At 47.1% G+C, this 22757-nt stretch overlaps 1 protein-coding gene across 12 annotated transcripts in view; it reads left to right on the top strand.

The window, feature by feature from the left end:
• Positions 1 to 22536, top strand: part of PHC2 (polyhomeotic homolog 2) — a 148477-nt gene extending 125941 nt beyond the window's left edge. For 11 of the 12 annotated variants that reach the window (XM_072609695.1, XM_072609688.1, XM_072609691.1 and 8 more), the window contains 6 exons: positions 15377 to 15579; positions 17584 to 17713; positions 18664 to 18778; positions 19543 to 19684; positions 20483 to 20759; positions 21097 to 22536. In XM_072609695.1, the coding sequence (XP_072465796.1) occupies positions 15377 to 15579; positions 17584 to 17713; positions 18664 to 18778; positions 19543 to 19684; positions 20483 to 20759; positions 21097 to 21251 (1022 nt within the window). In that variant the 3' untranslated portion in view covers positions 21252 to 22536. Of the gene's footprint in view, positions 1 to 468; positions 565 to 15376; positions 15580 to 17583; positions 17714 to 18663; positions 18779 to 19542; positions 19685 to 20482; positions 20760 to 21096 lie in introns of those variants that run through there. The other variant, XM_072609697.1, reaches the window with a different exon arrangement.
• The last annotated feature ends 221 nt before the right edge of the window (positions 22537 to 22757 follow it).

The following is a 22757-nucleotide window of genomic DNA, read 5'->3' as shown; positions in this document are numbered from 1 at the left end:
TCTTTCCCGAGCTCCGGCCCCTCCTCCGCATTCTTGCCACCCACTTACTTAGCCCCTCCTCTCCTCTCCCTCTGCCCTCTCCAACCTTCCGCTCCTCCTCCTTTTCCTCCCCTCGCCCCGTAGCTCCGCCCCCTACCCCCGCAGCCCAGCTCTTCTCCGCAGTCCCTCCTCCCCACCTCCCCCGCAGCCTCGCCCTCCAGCCCCTCCCTCCCTACTTCCCCCGCAGCCCCGCCCCCGCTCCTCCCCCCCGGCTCCTCCCCCTGGCGGAGGCGGCCGCGGGAGCCGGGCCCGGACGCACCGCATTGTCTCCGCGGCGGCTGCAGCCCTGGTGCGCCCGCCGCTGGCCGCCTCTCCCCGCGCGGCGCTCAGCCCGGACCCGCATCCCCGGCGTCCTCTAGCTCGGACCTGCCCCCGCTCCCGCCGCCGGGCCCGCAGGGTCGGATGCGCCGCGGCGGCCCCGGGCCCCGGCTCGGAGGCTCCCGGCGGCCGCGTGAGGCGGCGCCCGGCCCCGGGGCTGCGTAGGCCCCGCCCGGCCCGGCCCCGCGCGGCCGGGCCCCCGGACAGGTCAGTGCCCGGGGCGGGAGCGCGGGCCGGGCGGGCGGGGCGGCCCCTGGGGAGGTTCGGCGGGGCCGGCTCCGCGCTCCCCCCACCCCCAGCCCAGCGACCCGGGCTCACGCGGGCACCGCCCCGGCCCCGGCCTACTCCCCGCCGGCCGGGTCCGGCCTCCGCCGCCTCCCCCGGGCCTGGAGCCCCGCCCGGCTCCGAGAGCGACTGTGGCCTGCCCAAGCCCTCCGACCTCAGTTTCCTCCTCTGGTAGACGGGGGTGGGAGCCGAGGGTCTCGGGCCGGCCCCGCTGTGGGCCAGCTCCGCTTGCCTGGGTCGAGGTGTCTCTGACCCTCCCCGGGATGGGGCTGCCGGGCGGGGGTGGCCGTGAACTTGGGGGGGCTTTCCCTGTGCGGGCTCCGTTTCTAGGGCGTCTTGCCCCCTCCCCCCGGCCAGCACAAGGCTGGACACTTTTAGAAACCGGAGCGAACTCTGGGGGCTGGGAGGCTGCTGGCGGCCGGACGCTGAGTCCCTGCTGCGGCCGCGCTCCCGCATCTTTTGTCTGTTTTTAATTTTTAAGGAGGGTGCTCAGCCCCTCCCGGCCACTAAACCGAAATCCGGGGAAGGGAAAGAACTGGCCCCAGATCTCCTCCGAAGCCCGTGAGGAGAGGGAGCTGGGCCCGGGCCTGGACCCTGGTGGTCCTGCTTTCTTCCGCTTAGAGCCTCTCGTTTCAGGACCCCCTCGGTCCCTGCCGCGGTGTCTGACGTTCACTTTCAGTTTTCGTAGCCCAGCTCTCCTCCTCCCGCAGCCCGTCTGGCTGCTAGCGTTCACTTCACCCACGGTCTGAGGGACTGCCTGCATTTTTGGCCTTCCCCGTCCCTTTCCTCTCAGCACCCCCAGGTTCTTTTCCCTGTCCACCCTGCCTTCATCTGGACTTGTTTTTCGGGGGGTGGGGTGGGGGCGGGGTGTCTCTTGGACCAGGCTACACCGCCTTTGCCTTGTCCAGCCGTTTGGTGCTGGAGCACCACTGGATAATCTGAAATCTAATTAGAATTACTGTGGGATTTTCTTCTCTTCCTGGGTCAGCTCAAATACAGGGACTGCCAGGCTTTCTGGTTAAAAATAAAAATGGCAGACTAATGAGTCAGGAAAATCCTCTTTTCCAGGACCCATGTCTTCTGCCCTTAACCATCTCTTCGAGTGCTCCAGTACAGACAAATATTTTACTGTATTTAAGTCACAAGTGAGGTTCACCACAGCGCTGATTTCACTCCAGGCTCTGGAGAAGGAACTTCTTTTCTTAGTTAAGAAGTAAAAAGACGTGCCTCTTCTCCTACTAACATACCTACTTAGTCATGTTATCCAAAAATGTTAGCCCCTGGGAATGAACTGATAAATATTTGTATTTTCCACTGCCAACTCATTCTTAATCTAAATTCCAGTCCCAGAAGACATGGGGCAAGAACTTTTAAGTAAGCTCCACTTAGTGATGAAGATAGTTGTGGAGGACCCACTAACTGCAAAAAGGAGTAAATTACAGGCCCCTAACCTCTAGGAATTTGCACCTTATTGTTGCCCCTTTGGGGAGCCACCTATCCCAGGCACCTTCTTGTCACGTAAACTCTAGTGGCAGTACCTGCCAAAGAACTGTTTCCAGTTATTCCTTGGATACAGCCCACAACTTTATTCTCTGTCCTTGATCTTGAGAAGGTAGGTGGCCTTCCGGGTAAGTAGATGCCGTTCTGCAGTCACTTTCCTTTTTCTCTTGGGGTGCTCATCTACCTCTTATCACTGCTCCTTTCGGTGAGACGCTTCAGAGTGGAATCCCCAGTCCTCTCCTCCTTCTCCTGGACTCTTGACTCACTGACCTTTCTTTCCCTTTCCGGTCCTGGTTTCCCTTCATACTTTTGTTCAGGACATGCTATTTACTCCTCCCACTTGTACTTGCTGTTAACTAGCAAAGAAGCTCCATCCCTCTCTTCCATCTGTCCCCACAGATTCCCTTCGCTTCAGGTTACCTCAGACATTTGTTCCTTTATATTTCAGTGAGGAGTTCGTCACCTCACAGCTGACTCTTCTAAGCTATCACTTCCTACATCAGGGGTTTGGTTTTTTTTTAGAAAAATTGTAGATATAATTTATTGAATTTAACACAAAACCTCATTACCGTAATTGATTGGAAACAAGCTACTCCTTAAAAGCATACTTTGTTTCCTAAATTCAAGCCCTTGATTTTTTTCATGGCTTCTTATTAATACATTAACTTTTCAAGTGAAGTTGCATTTACTCATATTTTCCCTTTCTAATTATTCAGCTCTTCCAACCCTCTCCCTTTTCCCACCCCCTCCCCCATGACTGTCTGTTTCTGACTCTGGCTCAGCCCCAGAATCTACTCTTTCTCAAGCCACATCCTTTTTCCTGCTTTAATCATTTCATGTCTCAGCTACTTTGAATCCCATGATTCTGATATTTTCAAGAGGAGAGTGGGCAAATCAAGAGGCTAGATCCTATGAAGAACTGTAGTTCTCCTGGCATTGGGTAAACATATGTGACATATGACATAAATATATATCTTTTATTTATCCTGCATGTTTCAGAGAATGGCACATTGGTTCTCTTTTGTCTGAAATGTGCCTTTCTTAGTTAGGAGTATACATCAGACCTTTCTTCTAAAGCCACAGTCACTGGATCGCAACCCAGACTGGCCACACCTACCCATCTTCCTAGTAGTAGGCATTCCCAATCACCAGGCCTTCAAAATCTGGGTATCTAGAGGGTAGATAGTTATCATTCTGGCTGTACTGCTACATGGCTCAGTGATCATGATCATGGGGTTTTCATCCCTTCCTTGGGTGAGTCTGAGTGTAGGCAGGTTAATATTTTGTAAAATGTTCAGTGTTCAAACCATTGCAGAAGGCCTATGCTGACTGGGCTTTCCCCCTCAAAAGGCCTCTCTTGTAGAACTTAACGCACAAATACCTGTGCTGGCATTGGCAGTAGGGAAACAGGAATAGGGAACCTTTGAAAATGGTGCTGTGTACCTACATTCCATCAGTTTTGTGCCTGTGTTCTCAACTGGAAAACAGAGAGGATAGTTCCCTGCCAGTAGGAGAACTTTGACTAACGGGACACTACAGGCTTCCCAGTGGTGGTCAGGAAGTGCCATGTGACTGGCCTGCAGCAGTCTTCACTCTAGGGCCTGCCTATTCACTTCTCCAGGGACCTAGTACTCGAGTGGCAGAAAGGTTATGGAAGTACTAACTGCTGTCTCCTTGCCCCCTCAATCTTGGGATGTGCAGGTACTCTTTCTTTGCCAGTCGGTAATAATCCCCTTTAGCACTTTATTTACAGAAGTTCAGGATTAAGCACTTTAGTGAAAGGGGTCCTACAGAAAGAGATTTGGTTTTAATAAAATTTCTTTCCTGACTTCTAATTGAAGTTTAAACTTATGGAACCAGTTGGGAAGGTTTAAGCATTTTTATTTCTATAAAAATTATATTCTTGTTTGATGAAGCCTTATTACATGTGCATCACAGTTCAGACAGGTGCCCTTTAAGGCAATTCACATCACATGTTTTGAAACAGTGTTCTATTTTGGTCTGTCTTCCAGTAGAATTCACAGTTACATCAGAAAACTACTGCTTTTGGATGCTTTGCTAGTAGTAATTGAGGCAGGCATTTGTGGAGTCATTGGGGAAGTGATTTATTACCAATTCAGCAGATTAATCATGACTATTCAGGGAATTTTTTCACCCTAATTCATTAGAAATAACTATCAGTGAACCCTCAAACTAGAAAACATTTTAGGTTTTTTCTTTACTTAGCTGTAATAAGAAATTTAGATATTTAGGATTTTCTTCAACAGCAACCCTGTATGGTAAATTTCATTGTCTAATATGATTGTAAATTATTCCAGTTAATAAAGACTTATTCTATACACAGATCACCACAGATTTACGATACAGTAAAACATTCACTGTATGATCAAGCATATTTGTTCAGTTTTAAACTTAGATAATTCTTTTAGCCAGGTCAACATGAAAAATATAATTCTGGGTTATGCAGCAAACCATATTCTTTTCAATTTATTCATAGATTAGTAAAGGAAGAAGAACATTCTTTTTCAGTTCATAAATGATTTGTAAATTTAGACTGAATCACTTGGAAATAAGGAAACATAGAAGCTAAATTAGCACTTTCATTTTCTCAGATGAATCCCGGTAGATAAGAGATTTGGACAGGTTTACTGGTTGACTGCTCCTTAAGGAGAGGTGATTGTTGAATGCTGGGGCCATAGTCAGCTCTTGTCCGGCAGTTAAGGACTCTGGTATGTTGAACGTATATTGGCAAAAATAAGTTGTAGATTTCATGACCTCTTGAGAGTTATTTTCAGACCATTTTTCTAAAACAAAAAAATTGAATAGATTTCATAGTCTTACTATACAATTCGAAGTTTCAATCACCCTGTCTTAAATTTTGGCATATCTTAAGTTTAACAATATTGACATGTATTTCTTACAAGCTACTTAAGGGAATTTAAATTTCTAAAGATTAATTTTGGGGAAAACATTTTCTGGTCCACTTTGGGTGCACATCCACCAAGAAACCTCTTTTCTATCATCATTATTAGTCTTCCACCAATAGCCTAGAGGGGAGGCAGTGTAGGCTGAGAGCTTAGTGAGGAAACAATTATGGGAAAGAAGCAGGAGGAGAGGAAAGTGTTTCTAGGGAACAGAGGTTATCTTTAAGTCTTTATTTGCAAGGCCAGTATTTTCCAGAGATGTGACTCTAGAGACCACTCACTGAATCCTAAGCTAATAGCATCTATTCTGTCCTGGGTTAAGTCAGATTCATCTTGTCTAATATTCTTGCTTCACGAAACGTGTTATAGGTGAGGATGGTTGCCCTTTCATGACATCAACTTCGAATGTTATATGTGTATCCTGGACATCCCTAACATTCTTGGGATGATACTATCACCAGTAAATTTATGGAAACCCTTTGGAGCTCTTTTTTCAGGTTGTACCACCTTGAAAAGGCAGTGAGTTGTCAGTGTGTTGGTTGTGTAAAGTAGCCCATTTGAAACAAACTACACTGTTTCAAGCTAGTTGGACTTGCAAAAGGCTTGCTAGTTTGGAATGTCATGATCCACAGTGCCATGCCCACCTTCTGTCCCATTTATGAGAGTGTTATTTGTTCTCAAAGGTTCCAGCCTTTGTTTTCTCAGAATGAAAGTCCCCTCCCATCTGTGGGGGGGAGGGGAAGGGTGTGTGTGTGTGTGTGTGTGTGTGTGTGTGTGTGTGTGTGTGTGTGTGTGTGTGTGTGTGTGTGTGTGTGTGTGTGTGATGTACATGTCCGATCTGAAAATAAAACCCATGTGTCTCTAGTGCTCCAGCACCAAAAGTTACTGTAAGTAAATATGGGTGCTGACAAATTGGTGGCTGCCTTGGTGCCCTTTTTGTCGGTTGCTTTAAAAGTCTGTTAGGCAGCCAGTAAATGTTCAATGAGTGAATGATTTGAGTTGAACCTTTCTTGGGTTTATCCTCATGGCAGGAGTGATTGCATTATAATCTACCAATCAGAATTGAAAGCTCTCTGCAATCTGAGTCCCAAAAGAAAGGAAAACACTAGCAGTAAAATCAGAATAGGAAGGCTTGGATGGTAGGTGGTGCATAGTTCAATGAAAAGAACTGCCAGATTTGAAAGCAGAGGGCTTGGGTTCAAATCCCTTAACATTTCAGGTCCCATTGTTCCCATCTGTAAAGTGAGTGACCCCTTGCAGCTCTGTGATCCCAGACAGAGGCCTGTTTACTTGGATCACAGTGATGCTGGCTCCCTGGTACGCAGCCCAGTTCTCTCCATTGGGCAGCCTCTGGAAGACCAATCTGCCTTTGTCCGGGGCCTCAGCCCAGCATGTTCAATAAAGAGCGTTTATTAAAGGCTTGCTTCTATGCCAGGCACTGTAGTAGGAAGATCATCAGATCTAGAGGCAGATCTGAAGCCAGATGGCAAGCCACCTAATCTTGGAACCTCAGTTTCCTCAACTGAAGATAAGAATAAGTACGGACCATTGAGAGGATAGTGTTTTGTGAAGTGTTATGAAAAGTGTTATAAAAATGAGGACCTTGGTTCCCCAGAACACTGCTGGCTACATTTTAGGAAAAGAGCTAGAAGCCTCCCCTGTGAACATCAGTGAGTATCATGCCATCAGTCTCAGTTGAAAAGTCAGTGTATTTTTGTGAACTACTTCCCCAGTCTTCCTGCAGCTAGGGTGGTGCTTTGCTTTGCTTTTGCCCATCACTCCAATAATACCCTCTGCTATTGTTGCTACCAAATTTGACCAGGGGGGCGGGGGAAGGGGGGACACTGCAGTTAGGGGGGAAAGGCCCAATTTTAGTGCTGAAGCTGTGACAGGAAGCAGTCTGCAGCTGTTTGGAAGCCCTTCTTTGCTCTCCTTGTTCTGGCCAGCACATGGAGGGGGTTTGTTCACCCCACTGATTTCTTCTATCTTTGGTACGTACAGAAGGCAGAAAACCTTCACTGCTTACAGTTTGGCTGGTCCACCCTTCATCGGGAAGAGTCCCATGGGCAGCTCTTCATTCCCTTTCGCTGTGCCCTGAGGGGCAGCAGGAAAGGCAGCTGTATGATAATTGGGGGAAGGGGGGCAGCTTTCCTGCCTGGAAAGGCAGAGCTCTGACTGCTCAGCTCTCCCTAGTCTCTGGCAGTGGGGCCTCTGATTCTCTCCACTTTGGCTGGCTTGGTGAGCCAGCTTCCCTTATCTTGGAAGCACCTCCAGGACTTTTAAGATTTACTGGATACAAAGCTTCAGCCCTTAATTCTGATCAAAGAATTTTTTTCGTAATAACCAAGTAACATTGGAATAAGTTATTTAGGGCTTTAAGGATGTTAAGCATGTCTTCCCCTTTCATGATGAAGGCCATGCAAGCCACCTGTGTTTCAGTGGACAGCTATCTGTGAGTTCTAGGAGTGACTTGGTAATGGTGGCATCTCTTGGGTACTCCCTGCAGACAGGATGCCTCAGGGTGGCTATCCATTTGGTCGCAGGCAAAATTATAAGTGATAGCTCAAATATATATGTAGGACTTCAACTCTTGTGTGGGTTGTCCCTCTCCCTTTCATCACACTAATAACTGTCTTAGTAGAATGTTTTAAAAGTATCTGAATGGTGGAGGATAAAGTACAGGGACTTTAGTCCCTCCATCCTGTCAGAAGAACTGAGATCAGCACCTTGGGGACTCTACTTCTGAAGATGTTGTTCCTTCATATTCAAATCCCAGAACAATTAACACTCAGCTGAGTTTCCTTAAATCAGGACTGGGGAGGTTGGGGGGGGGGGGTAAGCTGATGGGGCACTGCAGCACTCACCATGCAAAGCCTCTCTTTTGAATCACTGGACCCAGTTCTCTTAAGTGAAGCCTCACACCACCCTCACCCAGTCTGCCTCTAGATGGTAAGCTTGGGTTTTTTATCTTAGAAGATTTAATCACTTTGCCTAAAACCTAAAATTGAGATGTCAAGGTCCTTGTCCAGCCTGTTTTCTTCCTGAGCCCTTCCCCAGTCACTGTGGCTATACATGGAAGACCCTGTTCCCCACATCTGTAGCAGATCTTGGCCTTACCCCTATAGGTATCTCACTCAGATTCCATCTTCCCTGATAATTGGACAGAACCTCAAACTAATACAATTTCCTGTGGATACTGATATTATCAAGCCTTTCTGAGCTGTGATAGGTAGTGTCATTGCTGAAACTAGAGCCTGAAGAGGAAAAGCCTTAGGGTCAGAGTGATTCATTTGAAGGGCTCTTACATGGAAGAAAGAGTAGACTCGCTCTGCTTTGCCAGGCCAGAAATAGGAGCAGCTGAGCTCCATTCAGCAAACAAGTACCCCTGCCTAGAGGATCATTAGGATGTTGAAATACAAAATACATAGTAACATAGGATACACTGACACCTGGGGCGGATCAGGAAAGCTTTCTTAGGGGAGGTGGCCCTGGAGTTTAGCTTTGAAGGAGAGGGATTGCAGTAGGTGGAGGTGAAAGCATTTCAAGGCCTGGGGAACAGTGCATTCAATGGTGAGGAGGAAGGGATAGAATGCCATGTGTGGAGAACTGCAATAGGTTAGTTTGGCTGGAAGTACATGAGGAAAAATAGAGGCTCGTGCCAGATTTAGAAGAGCTTTCAATATAAAACTGCAGTTTGTGTTTTATCTTACACATAATAGGGAACCATAGAAGCATCTCAAGCAAGGGAGTGAGATTGCCTCACCTTTCCTTTAGGAAGTATCCAAGTGCATTTGACAGTTGTGTGGACCAGAGTAAGGGGGAGTTCCTAATCTCTCCTTCCCCAATCACTTGTCAGTAGGCCAGAGGAGAAGTTCTAAAGGCTTGAAATAGGTGGTGACGGGTTCAGTAAAGAGAGGGCAAAGTGGTCAGGCCTGCGTACAAGATGTTGCAATTGCCGGAATAAGTGAGGGAGTAAGAAAGATGAGCGGAGAGGGCAATTCCAAAGTTATGAACCAGGGTGACTAGAAGAATGGTTGTGTCCTTAGTAAGAATAGGAACATTTGAAAGAGAAACAAGTTTAGAAAGTGAATGAGTTCCATTGGGGCTCTTGGGAATTTGAGATGTCTGTAGGATATCCAGGGGGAGGTGTCCAGAAGGCATTTGGTGTTGGAAGAGTGGAGCTCAGGAGACACAGGATTGGAGAACATGCAGAGATGATTATAAAGCCTTCCTTGGAATTGATAACACCATCAAGAGATTCTTTTGTGTCCTGGGAACTTTTGGTAGTCTAGTGAATCCCATGGACCTTCTCTCAGAATAATGTTTTAGCTTTTTAAAAATTCCTAATTGAAGGAAATGATCAATTACAGAAAGATTAGTGAAAGTTATGGCGTCATTTTTTGTTTCCCATCTTAAGTTTACAGATTCATGAAATAATCTGTGGGCCCCCAGTTAGGAACCATTGGTGTAGAAAGACTAGACTATGGCCCAAGACAGATCCTGGGGGTGCACCGTGCCTGGGGGCCCTTCTGAACAGACACAGAAAATCCTCTTAGAATGGTGGGTCTTGGAAGAGACTTTAGAGATTATCTTTTTAGAGATTCTTCATTTTATAGATGAGGAAGGTCTGACTCAGAGAGAAGAGAAGTATTTAGCTTTTAGTGACAGAACCAGAACTATAATCTCAGTCCCTTTTTCTGATGCTTGGGCATTACTAGCCCATACCTTTTTCCATTTCAACTCACGTTGGTAGAAAGGACACCCTCTACTCCTATTGAGCACACAGCACCTCCCTGTTGGCTACAGAGCACACCAGCCATCCTCCCTCTGTGGTTTCAGTACATGAATCACTTTGCAGGGGCCCTACTTAAGCTTAGGCTGTATGACAGTTACTTGGGAATTTCACTGTCACTTTTCTTGTCCGTGTATGAATAAGCTAGCTCAGCTGAGATGCAGGGACATGACTTGAGGGCCAAGAACGGTGAGTGAGCTCTGTGCCCTACATAGGGGCCTTGTTTTATCACTTGAACAGTCAGCTCCAGGCAAACGATCCCTATTATGCCTCCTTATAGTGACTTTTGTTGATCTCACTATCTGCCTTGCCCCTACCTCTAGCCTAACAAGGGCTTCAGGAAGCCTTTTAAGTCAGAAGATTGAGCCAGTCTCGTGACCTACAAAAGTGAGAACCAGAAATAGAGCAAGTCAGGGGAGGACATTCTCCTTGAACTGGTATTTTGCATCTCTCTGAGTGGTGCTTTCTATTCTCTGAGGGAGGAGTAGAATGGGAAATCTGGACCCTTTCCCAGCTTCTCTGGAATGAGACATTTCCCAGTAGCTTATTCATTGGTAGTATGCTGTGGTGCAATTAGAAGCGGCCCCCCCCGCCCCCCCCAAGCAAATGTCAGTACTGAAACCCATTGCAAGGTGACTTAGGAGGAGACATTATCACTGTCTCAACTGTCAGTTATCACCTCTCAGCACACTTAATCACTTCTAATTCTATGGTAATAACCCACAGTTTAGAGTTTGCAAAGCTCTTTTCTTACTGTAACCCCACGAGGTAGGTAGTACCAATATTACTATCCCCAAAACTTGGAGAGGTTAAATACCTTGCCATGAAATGATTACAGGGGTTTCTTGCCCCTTAAGTTCAGCACTCTGCACTACATAAGCACTGCCTCCTACTAAACTCCGTTGAAGTCTCCTTCAGCCCAGGTTCTGAGGTGGCATGTTTTTTTGGTGGGACTTAGTCTTAGCCCTGTGGGCTGCATAGCTTTGGAGCTTGGAGGTAGTGACACCTACTGGCTTCTGATGGATGGAATGATTGTAAACATGCAGTGAAGAGGTATGGAGCTTTAGGGGGCTCACTTCTGACTTCCAGCTCCACACTGCATTGTCCTCTGTCCTCTCCACACTGTGGGGAGAAAAAGTTAGCAGCAGCAGGCATCTCTCTGACTCACAGGATGTCTGCAGTAGACAAATGCCTAAAGATGCCCTGCTAGTGGAGGCCGGCACCAGTCCTAACAACCTCTAAATCATTCTGGCTTTGGAAAGTGCTTTGCAAACATCAGCCAGTGCCAAGTGCCATGTTCAGACATTAACAGGCCCTGGGGAAAGCCAAGCATGGTACAATTGGTAACGATGGACCTCAAGTGCCTGTTTTGTTATGCTCTAGCAAGAGCTGTTCTTTCTTCTTTTTCATTTGGAGAAATAAAAACTTGGAAAGAGAGTTGTCAAGAAAAGTCAGTCTTATACTGGCAGAATGAGGATGGAATTTGGAGCAGGGCACGTGTTATATAATCTTTTTAAAGACATCCTGATTTGGTATTAGGATACTGGCTCCCTCCTGCTGTAAGATAGATCCCTGACCGTTCCCCACCCCCCAAGAAGATACAGTGTACCTAAGCCTGAAGCTTGGCTTACTTCTTTCCTATCATATTTCTCATGCCATATTCAGGGCTCTGGCATCTTTAGGGGGCTACTTAGGCAGTGCCTGTACAACTCCACTGCTTACTAAGAAAATTCCACAAGGCACTGACCTGATCAGACAGATCAGAGGCACCTAGGGACCTTAGGGGTCATCTAGTCCAGCCTCTTTGTTTTGTAGTTGAGGACACTACTTAGAGTGATTAAGTGACTTGCGAGTGGTTGCGCAATATTATATGTTAGAGCAGGGATTTCCAGGCCCTCTGGATCCACATCTCGTACTCTCCTAGCTCTTGATTTTAGACTACTGAGGACCAATAGGGCAGGTCTGACTTCCAGTGTTTCTTTTCTACTAACACAGGAGAGCAGGACTTTGTCCTTGGAGCAGATTGGGAGGCCTGGGAAAGATCTTAATGTAATCTCATTATGCTGAGCTTGTCACAGGGCAGAGTTGTATTTGTTTATCCCAGAAATAGCCCAGTTACCTTTGTTAGAACAGGTAAGGAATTGACCACACAGAATAGCAGCTCCAGACTTGGATAGACCATGAACATTCCCTGGCCATGTCATGGCCCTGTTGTGGTGTATTGCTCTGGAGTAGTATTTTAGGTTCAAATCCGTCCTTGAGCCCTTACTAGCTGCATGACCATGTCTAGCCACTTACCTCTCAGCCTGAGGGTTTCTTATCTGTAAAGTGGAGATAGTAATATTTGTGTTGTTCGTGAGATTGCGAGGGTCAAAAGAGAATGCATAAAAGGCACTTTTTCATAGTCCCTTGAGGCTTGTGATGTTTAAGGTCTGAAAAGTCAGAGTGGAGTGGGTTTTTTTTTCTCTCCAGATAGGGCCAGCCCAAGAATCCTTTGCTTTTCTACTCTCCAGAGCTAAAATTCTACCTTTGCCAAGGGTAAAGGAAAAACTACCTGAACCCCTGAGCTAGCCATGGAATCCTAGCATCCTCAAATACCAAAGCTGGGAGGGACCTTACAGACACTCCCCATCCTTGTGCAGAGAAAGAGGTTTAGGCTCAGATAGGAAGGATTTGCCTTATTGCCACAAATCTAGTAAGTGGAGTAGCCAGGATTAGGACACACAACCCTCGACTTTGTGTCATTGTTGGGTTGAGTAGAGAATGTGGCATTGAAAGTTATTCTCCCACCTACTTACCCTCTACTAAAATAACCAGGTGGCACAAAGGACAGAGCATCAGACCTGGACTCAGGGAACTTGAGTTCAAAGCAGGACTCAGATATTAACTATGTGGCCCTAGGCGAGTTACTTAACCTTGGTGTGCCTCCGTTTCCCCAATGTAAGATGGGGATAATACCACCTACTTTGCAGGGTTATTGTGAGGATCAAATGAGATAAACTGTAAAATGTTCAGCACAGTGTCAAGCATGCAGTGAGTGCTGTATAAAATGTTAGCTATTATGACTGGGATTTAAAATTTTTCATATCCCTAATGAACAACTTAATGATTTACATCTGAGCTGAAAGACGACAGGAATACAGGAGTCATAACAAGGTTAAAGGAAACTATGTTAAGGGAGGCAGGTAAGTTCTGCCAGAAGTAGTGAGTGTTGGGAGTGTGTCAGTCAGTGTTTGTAATAGGGAGAGATGATTTAAACCATTAGACAGGAAGACTCAATTTGGAAACAGATGTAGCAGGACTCACTTTTTATTTTAAAGTTGTTGCTTGTTTTTGCAAGTTTAGAGGCTTTTGAGATGGACCTTAAAGGTTAGTTAGCCCCCATTTTGCTGATAGGAAAATTGAGGTAGAGAGGGCTGTACTGTAATTTGTCAAAGGTCACACATATAGTATGTTGTGGAGTGTATATTCAAAATTGCATCCTTACCACTCAAAAACAATGCTTTTGCCACTGATATTCTTTCATATTTTTTTTTGCAGATGTGTCCGAAATTTTATCCGTTTTGTAATTTGTCACGTTCATTGAAGCAGAAATTTCTGAAGTCATTGTGAGATGACCCATTTCCAGTTCATCAAGTCACTCATGAATTAGTTTAGGAGATAATTTTGCCAGGATGTATTTGGACAGCAGTCCAAAATACAGCAGTTACAAAAACTGCAACCAGACTTTGTATTCTCAGTATTTTTCCTTGGCCCATTATAATTAAATGACATGGCAGCTTTTAAAGTTTTTTAACTGCTTTTAATATATATATGCAAAGTATAGTTGAATTCTGTGTTAGCATGAGAAACTTAAAATACTGTGTAGAGAGGTATTTTTTTTTATTTCTAAATAATTCTCTGATATAAAATTGTACTAGAAGAAAAATATGCTGCAGTGGGAATTACTATTCCTAAAAGCTAGGTTGTTACCATTTCTATATTCTTAAATGAATCCAGGCTAACTTTTGTAAATTCATTAATGTGACCTTTAAAAATCTCATCAGTAAAAACTTCTTGGCTAACCCCTTTAACCCTGAATTTGATCATATTTTAGAAAGAGGTGGTTGCTGGCTGCTTATGTTACAGCCAAATGCTTGTAGTAAAGGATTGAGAATACTGGCAGTCAGTCAAAGTAGGCCTTTGACTTTTCTACATCATACTTAGCATGTATTAGGGCTACATAATTTGAAATTAATAATTTCTGCTCTGTGATGATAACTTAGATATTTATTCTATCTTAAGTGGGGTTTTTTTTTTTGCTTTTATAAAAAGTTATACAATACCTTTAAAACTTGATTTCATTTCATTTGATTTCAGTGCCCCTGCTTCCCTCCATTATAGTTATTTGACATTTACTAAGCTAGTTTCCAACATAGGAATAGGGGTATTTAGATGAGCCTGCATCAATGCTAACCCAGAATTTTGGTACGCTCCCTAAGGGAAGAACTGTCCTGTTTTGTTTTGTTTTTTAATCTATTCTTTCTTGTACATAGTAGATGGTTCCCAAATATGTGTTGATTAAAAATAGGGTGGGTTTGGAGGTGGAGTTGGTTGTCTTTAAAATGATAAAAAATTCACAGGAAATAGTTGAGGTAAGATTTGAGGGAGAGTGGAGGCACGATGTCACTTGGGCTTAGGTTAAATGAGATTCATCTCACCAGAATTTAGACTAGATGAGTGCTCCTGAACCTTTTTGTGTCCTGGACCCCTTGGGCAGTCTGGAGAAGCCTGAGGAGTATTTATCATGTTTTTAAAAGCATAGAATTACGAAGCAAACAAAAGGTTAGAAGAAATTAAAATGTAGGTTTTTTTCACCAACCAAGTTCATGGACCTTCTGAATCCATCCAGATACCCCTCAGGACCACCAGGATATGAACCCCTAGACTAAATTCTTAAGTTTCTCTAGGCTTTTGTTCTTCTCTGGTTCACTTGAGCAATGGTTGAGAATCCATAGAAAACTAATGGTCATGATAGTAGCATTTTGCAGAAAGATGAAAGTCATTTGAGATTAATAATGGGAAGAGTCTGTGGAAAGCAGTGGATTGGGTAGGAACTTTGGCCAGATCATGGTTTGGGTTGTCACTATCTCTAGGTTGGTTACATGTTCCCTGTTGATCAGAACGGTTTTTGTACTTATTTCTACAAGTTGATGTTGACCGTCCCGATTACAGTCTCCCAAAAGACAGTTACCTTGTTTGTGTAACCCATTTAAAGCATTCTGAGTGCAGGGCTTCTAATAGGGCTAATTTTCAGGTGGTATTGGAGAACTTCATAGCTGACAACCTCCCTTTTTAGGTATGTATGAATGAGGGTGCCTGCTACTGCTTAGGAGATAGTCTACTCTCCAGTCCTCTTGTCCAGGCACATTTTTGTCAGATTGTTTCCCTTTGACCCAACTTTGCCCCATGTGCATCTCTGTCTGGGTCTCTGATTCTGATCCATCCTTCTTGTGTCTTCATATTTCCCCTGCTACAGAGACAGGTAAGGGCATTGTTTATGCACTGAACGACCTCAGCAGCCCCGGCATGACCTCAGGGAACGGAAATTCTGCCTCCAGCATCACTGGCACTGCCCCCCAGAATGGTGAGAATAAACCACCACAGGCCATTGTGAAACCCCAAATCCTGACGCATGTTATCGAAGGGTTTGTGATCCAGGAGGGGGCGGAGCCTTTCCCGGTACGGACTACTTCTTTTCCCCTTTTTCAAAAAAAGTTTATTTTGGATGTGTATTAATTTTTTTAACAATTCCATGCAAAATCCTGAATATACTAACCATTCCTCCTCTCTTTGTACCATGTCTTAAAAGCCCATTTCTTTCCAGGACCAAGTAAGTATTCACCCAGATCCAGAATGGCTCAGTGGACCTAAATGAATTAGCAAGTTCCCTAGGAAAGCCACAGTTTCTGGTCAGACAGGCATCTCTTGACTATTGCAACATGATCAAACCGTGAAAAGGAGCATTCTAGAAGTTGAGGCACAATATTATTCTTTGGATTCGAACACCTCCTGTCCAGTACCAACATGAGAGTCAGTAGTATGATGCTTAAATTTGTTCACCTAAGAATGTGAACTCAGATGACAAAGCACACTAACGGAAGAGCAAGAGGAGCCTTGTCAGAAGCAAATTCTCATTGTCTGCCTAAGTGAGAATTTGAAAGAAGAGCCATGTAATGCGATCAGGCAGCAGCTCATGTCAGCACTGGTATGGAAGGACACCAGGGTCCCTGAAAGGCCCTCCTCCGAAGCAGGGGCTTTCGGAAAACTTATGGAGACAGTGGAATTGAGAGGACCAGTAGAAGTGCCCTGTAGCAACGAGAAACCCTGTGAAGGGCAGAACTTGGTGGTCCAGTGGAAGGAAGCTGGGTTGAATTGGAAGTCAGGGCATTGATTCAAATCCTGTCTCCTTCACTGACTACCTATTTGCCCTTGGGCCAGTCAGTCACCTACCCTCCCTTGACCCCAATTTTCTCATCTGTAAAATTAGAGGGCTAGATTAGATGACCTCTACGGTTCTTTTTGTATCTATATCTTTGTCCCAACTATAGACCCCAAAATATAGAAGACTAAAAAAGTAGCTTCTTTGAAAAAAAAAAATTCCCAGGGAAACTGGAGGAACTGGTCTGAGGGACTTCACAACAGATAGTTCTTCTGCTTCATGTTTGCTTTACAAGCTGAAGGGACTCAAAGCCCTGAGGGTCTTAGCACCCCTTCCAGTTGTAGGAACTCTGGTCACCAGAGACATTTCCACCAGCCCCTAGAGATAGCAGTCTGCTTTTCTACTGTAGATCCAGCAACACTGATTGGTTAAATTAACAGTAGACATCTTGCATATAATCTAGAGATAGAGGAACTGACAACTCTAAAGGATGATAAAAGATAATGCATTTTGGAATCAGCTGCAGGGTATTGTAGACCAGGAATGGAATGGGTATAAGTGGCCCAGCCCTGGACTTCCCTACCCTGCCTGGTTGGACCAGAATGTCCTTCCCTAAGCCTGGTCTCACCAGGCAACACCTCATTCAGGGGAAGCCAACTAAGCTTCTAAGAGTAGCATCTGAGAGCATTGTTTAGCTGACCATTCATTCCCCTGGATCTAAGCACTGTGTGATTTGACCATTTGTATGGTTGCATTTTCACACCACGTTCTACATGTCAGAGGAAGAATGGTTGAAATGAAGACTCTGGGCTAGCGTCCTTGCAGCCCTTGGAGTGGCCATATGGCTCTGTGACTGTCTTTCCATTTTCTTCTCCCTTTTTTCCTCCCTGGCTTTTGGGAACAGGGCTGGGAAAAGAGTAATCATCAAGACAGCCCCTTTGAGCCTCAGCTGACTGCCATGGTTTATTTCTCTTACCACCTCTCAGTCCTACTTGTGTGCTCTTCGTGCAAAGGAAAAAAGAAGGAGCTTGTGTTCCTTGAGCATCTCTAAGGGTGGGCGCGTTCTTAGCATCTCGAGCCAGTTGCTTGTTCCCATTACGAGTCATCCTCCCCTGTTTAATGTTCTGCTTTGTGGGTTCAAGGACCAGGGGGATGCCTCCAACTAAGAACACTGGCACCAACTGAGACCTGCTACTGGGAGTGCTACGGGGAGTGGCTAGTGTTTGGTACCATGATACTTCACACACTTTACCTTGATGAGAATGGCTCTCCTAATCTGCCAGGTCCCGTCTCTCATCCTGTAGGTGGGACGTTCGTCCCTGCTGGTGGGGAACCTTAAGAAGAAGTATGCACAAGGGCTTTTGCCTGAGAAACTCCCGCAGCAAGAGAACACCACCACCACTGATTCAGACATGGAGGAGCCCTATATGCAGGGTGAGCTTCCCAGGCCAGGAGGATCCTGGCCTTGTGTTTTTTGTTCTATCCTGGCACCTTAGGGTCAGCGGGGCACAAGAAGGCCTTGACAAGTTTGTCCATGATGCCAAACAGGTGAACTTGGGGATCAGGGAGCCTGTGTGTATCACCCTCATGAGCTTTCAGCCACAGGGTCCTGTGGTCTCTTCCATTTTCTTCCCTGGCTGTTTGTCCCCTCAAGCTGCCTACTTTTCCCTTGTAAATTGTTGAGTCTGCTCCGGGACCCTATATGAAAATGCTATGAGGCACAGCACTCCTGGCTTGGATAACTCTCAGTGCTTTCTAGGGCAGGAGGAATTAGCTAGAGAAAGGGTCAGGGATGGGAGAGGGAGGATCTGGATTGGTGGTTGGATGGTAGATGAACTGGAAGTGGAGAGAGACCTGGGGCAGGCAGATCCCCGCCCCCAACAGCTGTTGTAGTAGTCCAGACATGAGGTGATGGGGGCCTGCATCAGAGGTTTGATAGAGTCCGAGGACAGAAGGGGGAATATTCAGGAGATGTTGCAAAGGTAGAATTAACTGGGTTTTACAACAACTTGGATGGGGGTGGGGTAAGGAGTAAAGGATAACACCTATGCTGTGAACCTAGGTGATTGGGAGGACGGTAAGGGAATTGTCTATCTCAGCTACTTTTGACACTTGGACCCACAGACCTTGAAAAAGAGAAATCAAGAAAGTGAATTCTTGGAGGGGAATCACCAGATCCCCTTGGGTAGTTCCAGCCAAAGAACCCCCCAGAACCAAACGGTGGGCTAGCATAAATCCTTGGAATTGCCTGTAGTGATGTGGTGGGGCTGCTGCTGGGTCTGGCATCTGTAGGAACAAAATGAACAGCATGGTGTAAGGAACCTGCTGGACCAGGGTGGTGACCGGCATCCTCTCAGACTAAGAATTTGATGTGTACCTTTCAGAATCCAAAGAGGAGGGGACTCCCCTCAAACTCAAATGTGAGCTTTGTGGCCGAGTGGACTTTGCCTACAAGTTCAAACGTTCCAAACGCTTCTGCTCTATGGCATGTGCCAAGAGGTGAGTGGCCTCAGATCTGCTGCCCTGCCCTCCCCAGTTTTCTCCTGTCCCTGGCCAGAGGCATCCTTGGTTTCTACTCTTAATCTTATCAGGTCCTAAATGCCCCAGAGGACTTTTCTGCCATCCCCATCTACCAGAAAGATTTTCTGTCTTAGGTGGCTGTGACCTGCCTGCATTAAGTGCCCACTGGATAGGACTTAGCTGCATGAAAACTAGAATCTTGGGGCCGAGGCCCAGAGCTGGACCTGATTAAAGAACATCCTAGACACAGAGGACAGGAAATAGCCCATGAGTGTAGTTCAGTCTTTGTATACCCTCCGTTCCTGAGGCCTCACTAAATCCCTGCACTAAGAGCCTTGTGGTTGAAGTTTTTCTTGACTACACATCAACTTAGTGATGGTTGCAGGTAACTGCCTCATGTTTCCCTTGCCCCATGTGGCCTCGGAGGCAGAGTGACACCTAAGTACAAAGCCCTCAATTTCTGGATTTTGAAGGTAGAGCTGCTGAGGGTCAACATGACCAGTGACTGGTAGGGATCTCTGATCCCTGATCCCTACCATTATCCAACTCCTTGGGTAGAATTGTGCCATCTCAAGCTGTGTCCAGCTGCCCTGGCTCTGCCTAGGAAGGACCCAACTAGAGTTGGTGGTAGCCTTACTGTCACTTCCCTTCACAGTGTTCTCCATTCGGGAGGTGATGGGCAGTTGGTGTCCGCTACTCAACTCACCCAGAATCCTAACCCCTTTCTCCCTGGGCTTGGGCAGGTACAACGTGGGCTGTACCAAGCGTGTGGGACTCTTCCACTCTGACCGCAGTAAGCTGCAGAAACCAGGGGCTGCCCCCCATAACCGCCGACGGGCCAGCAAGGCAAGCCTGCCAGCACTGCCCAAGGATGCCAAGAAGCAGGTGAGAGGGTACTTTGGCCCAGCCCCCTTCCCATGTGTTATTCCAGGAGAAGCCACACTCTTAGCAGCTTCTCCACTTCCTGTAGAAGCTGTCTGGTGCAGAAGCCGCTCTGGGTGTGGCTTAGCCAAACTCCCTTTGTGCTGGGTGCTATGCTCAAGGCTTTCTGGCAGCCCAAAACCTTAGATTCACATCTGTCCTTGAAGGAGTTAAGATAATGTAGGCAGGGCTGCACACGATGAATACGTAATGGAGGCAGTGTGGCACAGCGGGAATGCCCTGAATGTGCCTGCTCCTGTGCTTACTGCCTGGGTGGTTGTGGGTAGGTTGTGTTCTCTCTCATGTGGATGATGAGAGAATTGGACTGGCTGACCTCTGAAGCTATGCTCCTACCATCCCATGGATTTCCAGGGGCTCCCAGCCTTTCACAAGATGGCTTTCCTTATCTCTTGCCTTGCTCAAGGCTGACCAGTTCTTCCTCTCTCCTACGAATCTTGATATGCCTACTCCAGGGAGATCCCTTTACCACTTAGATTTCTCCCCTTTTCCCAGTGCAGAGCCAGGTTGTACAAGGAACACCATGCTTGGTAGTAGAAAACTTAGAATTCCTGAAAGACTCTGAAAAAAGCTCTGTGATCTTGACTTTTTCCGTTTTCCCTGCCCTCATCCTCCTTCCCAGAGTGGCTGGGCACCAAGTACCTGCTCTTCCCTCCCTCACTCCAGCCACCCAGCCTCTGGTGTTGCTGCCCAGGAGGGATTTTGCCCTGCCCTAAAGCTTGATCTCTCTGTGTGTTTCCCTAGCCTGCAGGGGCCGTGCCTCTCTCAGTCACAGCAGCGCTACAGCTGACCCACAGCCAAGAAGACTCCAGCCGCTGCTCGGATAACTCAAGTTACGAGGAGCCCCTGTCACCCATCTCAGCCAGCTCCTCCACTTCACGACGGCGTCAAGGCCAGCGGGACCTGGAGCTACCAGACATGCACATGAGGGACCTGGTGGGCGTTGGGCACCACTTCCTGCCCAGTGAACCCACCAAATGGAATGTGGAAGATGTCTACGAGTTCATCCGTTCTCTGCCAGGTAGGAGCCCCAGAAGATCCTTCTCCCTGGAACTCAGTGTCTCACGGTTGAATGCTGGGAAGGAACTTCCCTGCTCTTGCTGGCTCTGGGGTGTTTTTTTTTTTTCTGTAGGAGGGAAGAGGGAAGGGGCATTCTGAGGCAGATTGCTGCCTCGGGAGAATAACTGATCTCCCAGCAACAGCACTTGAGAGCTGTTTCCTCGGAAAGCTGCCCTCTTTGTGAGCACACCTTCTTTTGGCCTCTGAGCAGGGAAGGAAGTGATGCTACCTTCCCACAGATTTCTTACTACTCATACCCCCACTATCCATCTCCTAATAGATTTGTCTTACCTTTCTAGGTTGCCAGGAGATTGCAGAAGAGTTTCGTGCCCAGGAGATCGATGGGCAAGCCCTGTTATTGCTCAAGGAAGACCATTTGATGAGTGCCATGAACATCAAGCTTGGGCCCGCCCTGAAGATCTATGCACGCATCAGCATGCTCAAGGACTCCTAGGACCTGGCCATGGAAAAGACCCCTTCTCTTCTCCCTGGGAGCTCCTTGCACCCTAACTGAGCAGAGCACAAGAAACGTTCCCACGGGGCCTAGAGAAGGGGCTATGAGCTCCTCCTGGGCATGGCTGAGGAGGAGGGGCTCTGCCAGCCTCTTCACTCCCCTCAGGGCCCTTGCATTTCTGCAGGAGAGGACGGAGGTAGGCAGGTGGCTGCAGAAGTTGGGGCATTGTGCTTGTAAATATTGGTAGCATCCGCTTCTTCTGAAGTCCCATGGCTCTAGCCCTGCTCTCTTCCCTGCCCACCCTAGCCCGCATCTTCACCCCTCAGAGGCACAGGTTGCCAGAGCTCCCCAACCCAAGTGGGATAGCTGTCAAGGATGACCACCAGGCCTGGACAGAGGCCAAGGCAGCCCTTACCTGCCTCATGCCCTCTCCTTCCCTAAGCTGGGTAACTCTTTCTTCACCAGCTTCTCCCCCTTCAGCCTGATTCTGAAATAGCCAAGAATTCCCCCAGATAAAGGCACTGCTATGTCCAGGTGGAGAGAGAGAAGCTGGGCCTGATTTGGCCACATCTGCTGGCCTGTACGCCTTAATGCTGTGTGTGTGACTGTGTGTGAGAGCCCGGACTGGTACATGGGCTGAGTTCCTTCCTTCTGGCTGTATCCAGGTGTCCTCTTAGTGCTTTGTCCTGGACTCCACTCACCCTCAGGTGGAGAATGAGGGAGCTGCAGTCTCAGCACAGAGGCCGGAGGGTCAGTAAGGGGGAGGACTGGGGACTCTTCTTTCTGGACTCGCGAGGCCATCGTGACATGCTACAAATTGCTCCCAAATGCCCTGCTCTCCCATGGGCAGCATTAAGGAAAGGCCCCCTGTCAAAAGGCCATTGTGAAGGGTGAGGCCTCTTCCATCCACACCGCCCACCAGCCAAGGCCTCGGGGACCCAGCAACTATTGAAAGGGATTGCACAGCTCTTGTGTCACGGTTGGCCTGAAAAAGGCCATTTCCTCACCTCCTCTGCCTACACCCCTTTGCCTCTAAAACTTCCCAGCATCCGTTTGGGCCTCTCAAGAAGGTAGGGTGGGAAGGGAAAAGAGTTCTCCCCACCTCTGACCACCCAGCCTCATGTAGACTGGGAAGGGGTCGGGGGAGAATGGAGCTTCTCCCTGAACAAAGTGGGTACCTCCTTCACGTGAGCTATTCCTCACCCTCTAGGCAGGGTAGAAATGGGAAATGAAGGACTTTTTAGAGACCTTTTTTTTTTTTAATTAAATAAATCTCTAAAACCTGCCTTGGCTGTCCTCTTACTCCCCCGTGGGCTCCTGCCTTCAGTTTTGAATGGCAGTGGTGTGGCTACCTGAGGACTAGGTGAGCTCAGGCCCAGAGCACTTGGCAGTAGAGGTGGTTGCCCCTGTGCCTCAACAGCACATAACATGGAAGGACTAGAATGTCAGAAGAGCAAACAATGGGTAAAAGGGGAAGATGGAATTTACTGAATGTTTGCATATGTA

The sequence above is a fragment of the Notamacropus eugenii genome, chromosome 5 (assembly GCF_028372415.1).
Source record: "Notamacropus eugenii isolate mMacEug1 chromosome 5, mMacEug1.pri_v2, whole genome shotgun sequence".
NCBI lineage: Eukaryota > Metazoa > Chordata > Mammalia > Diprotodontia > Macropodidae > Notamacropus > Notamacropus eugenii.
The sequence above is the reverse complement of the archived record's forward strand: the minus strand, read 5'-3'. Positions and strand labels throughout refer to the sequence as shown.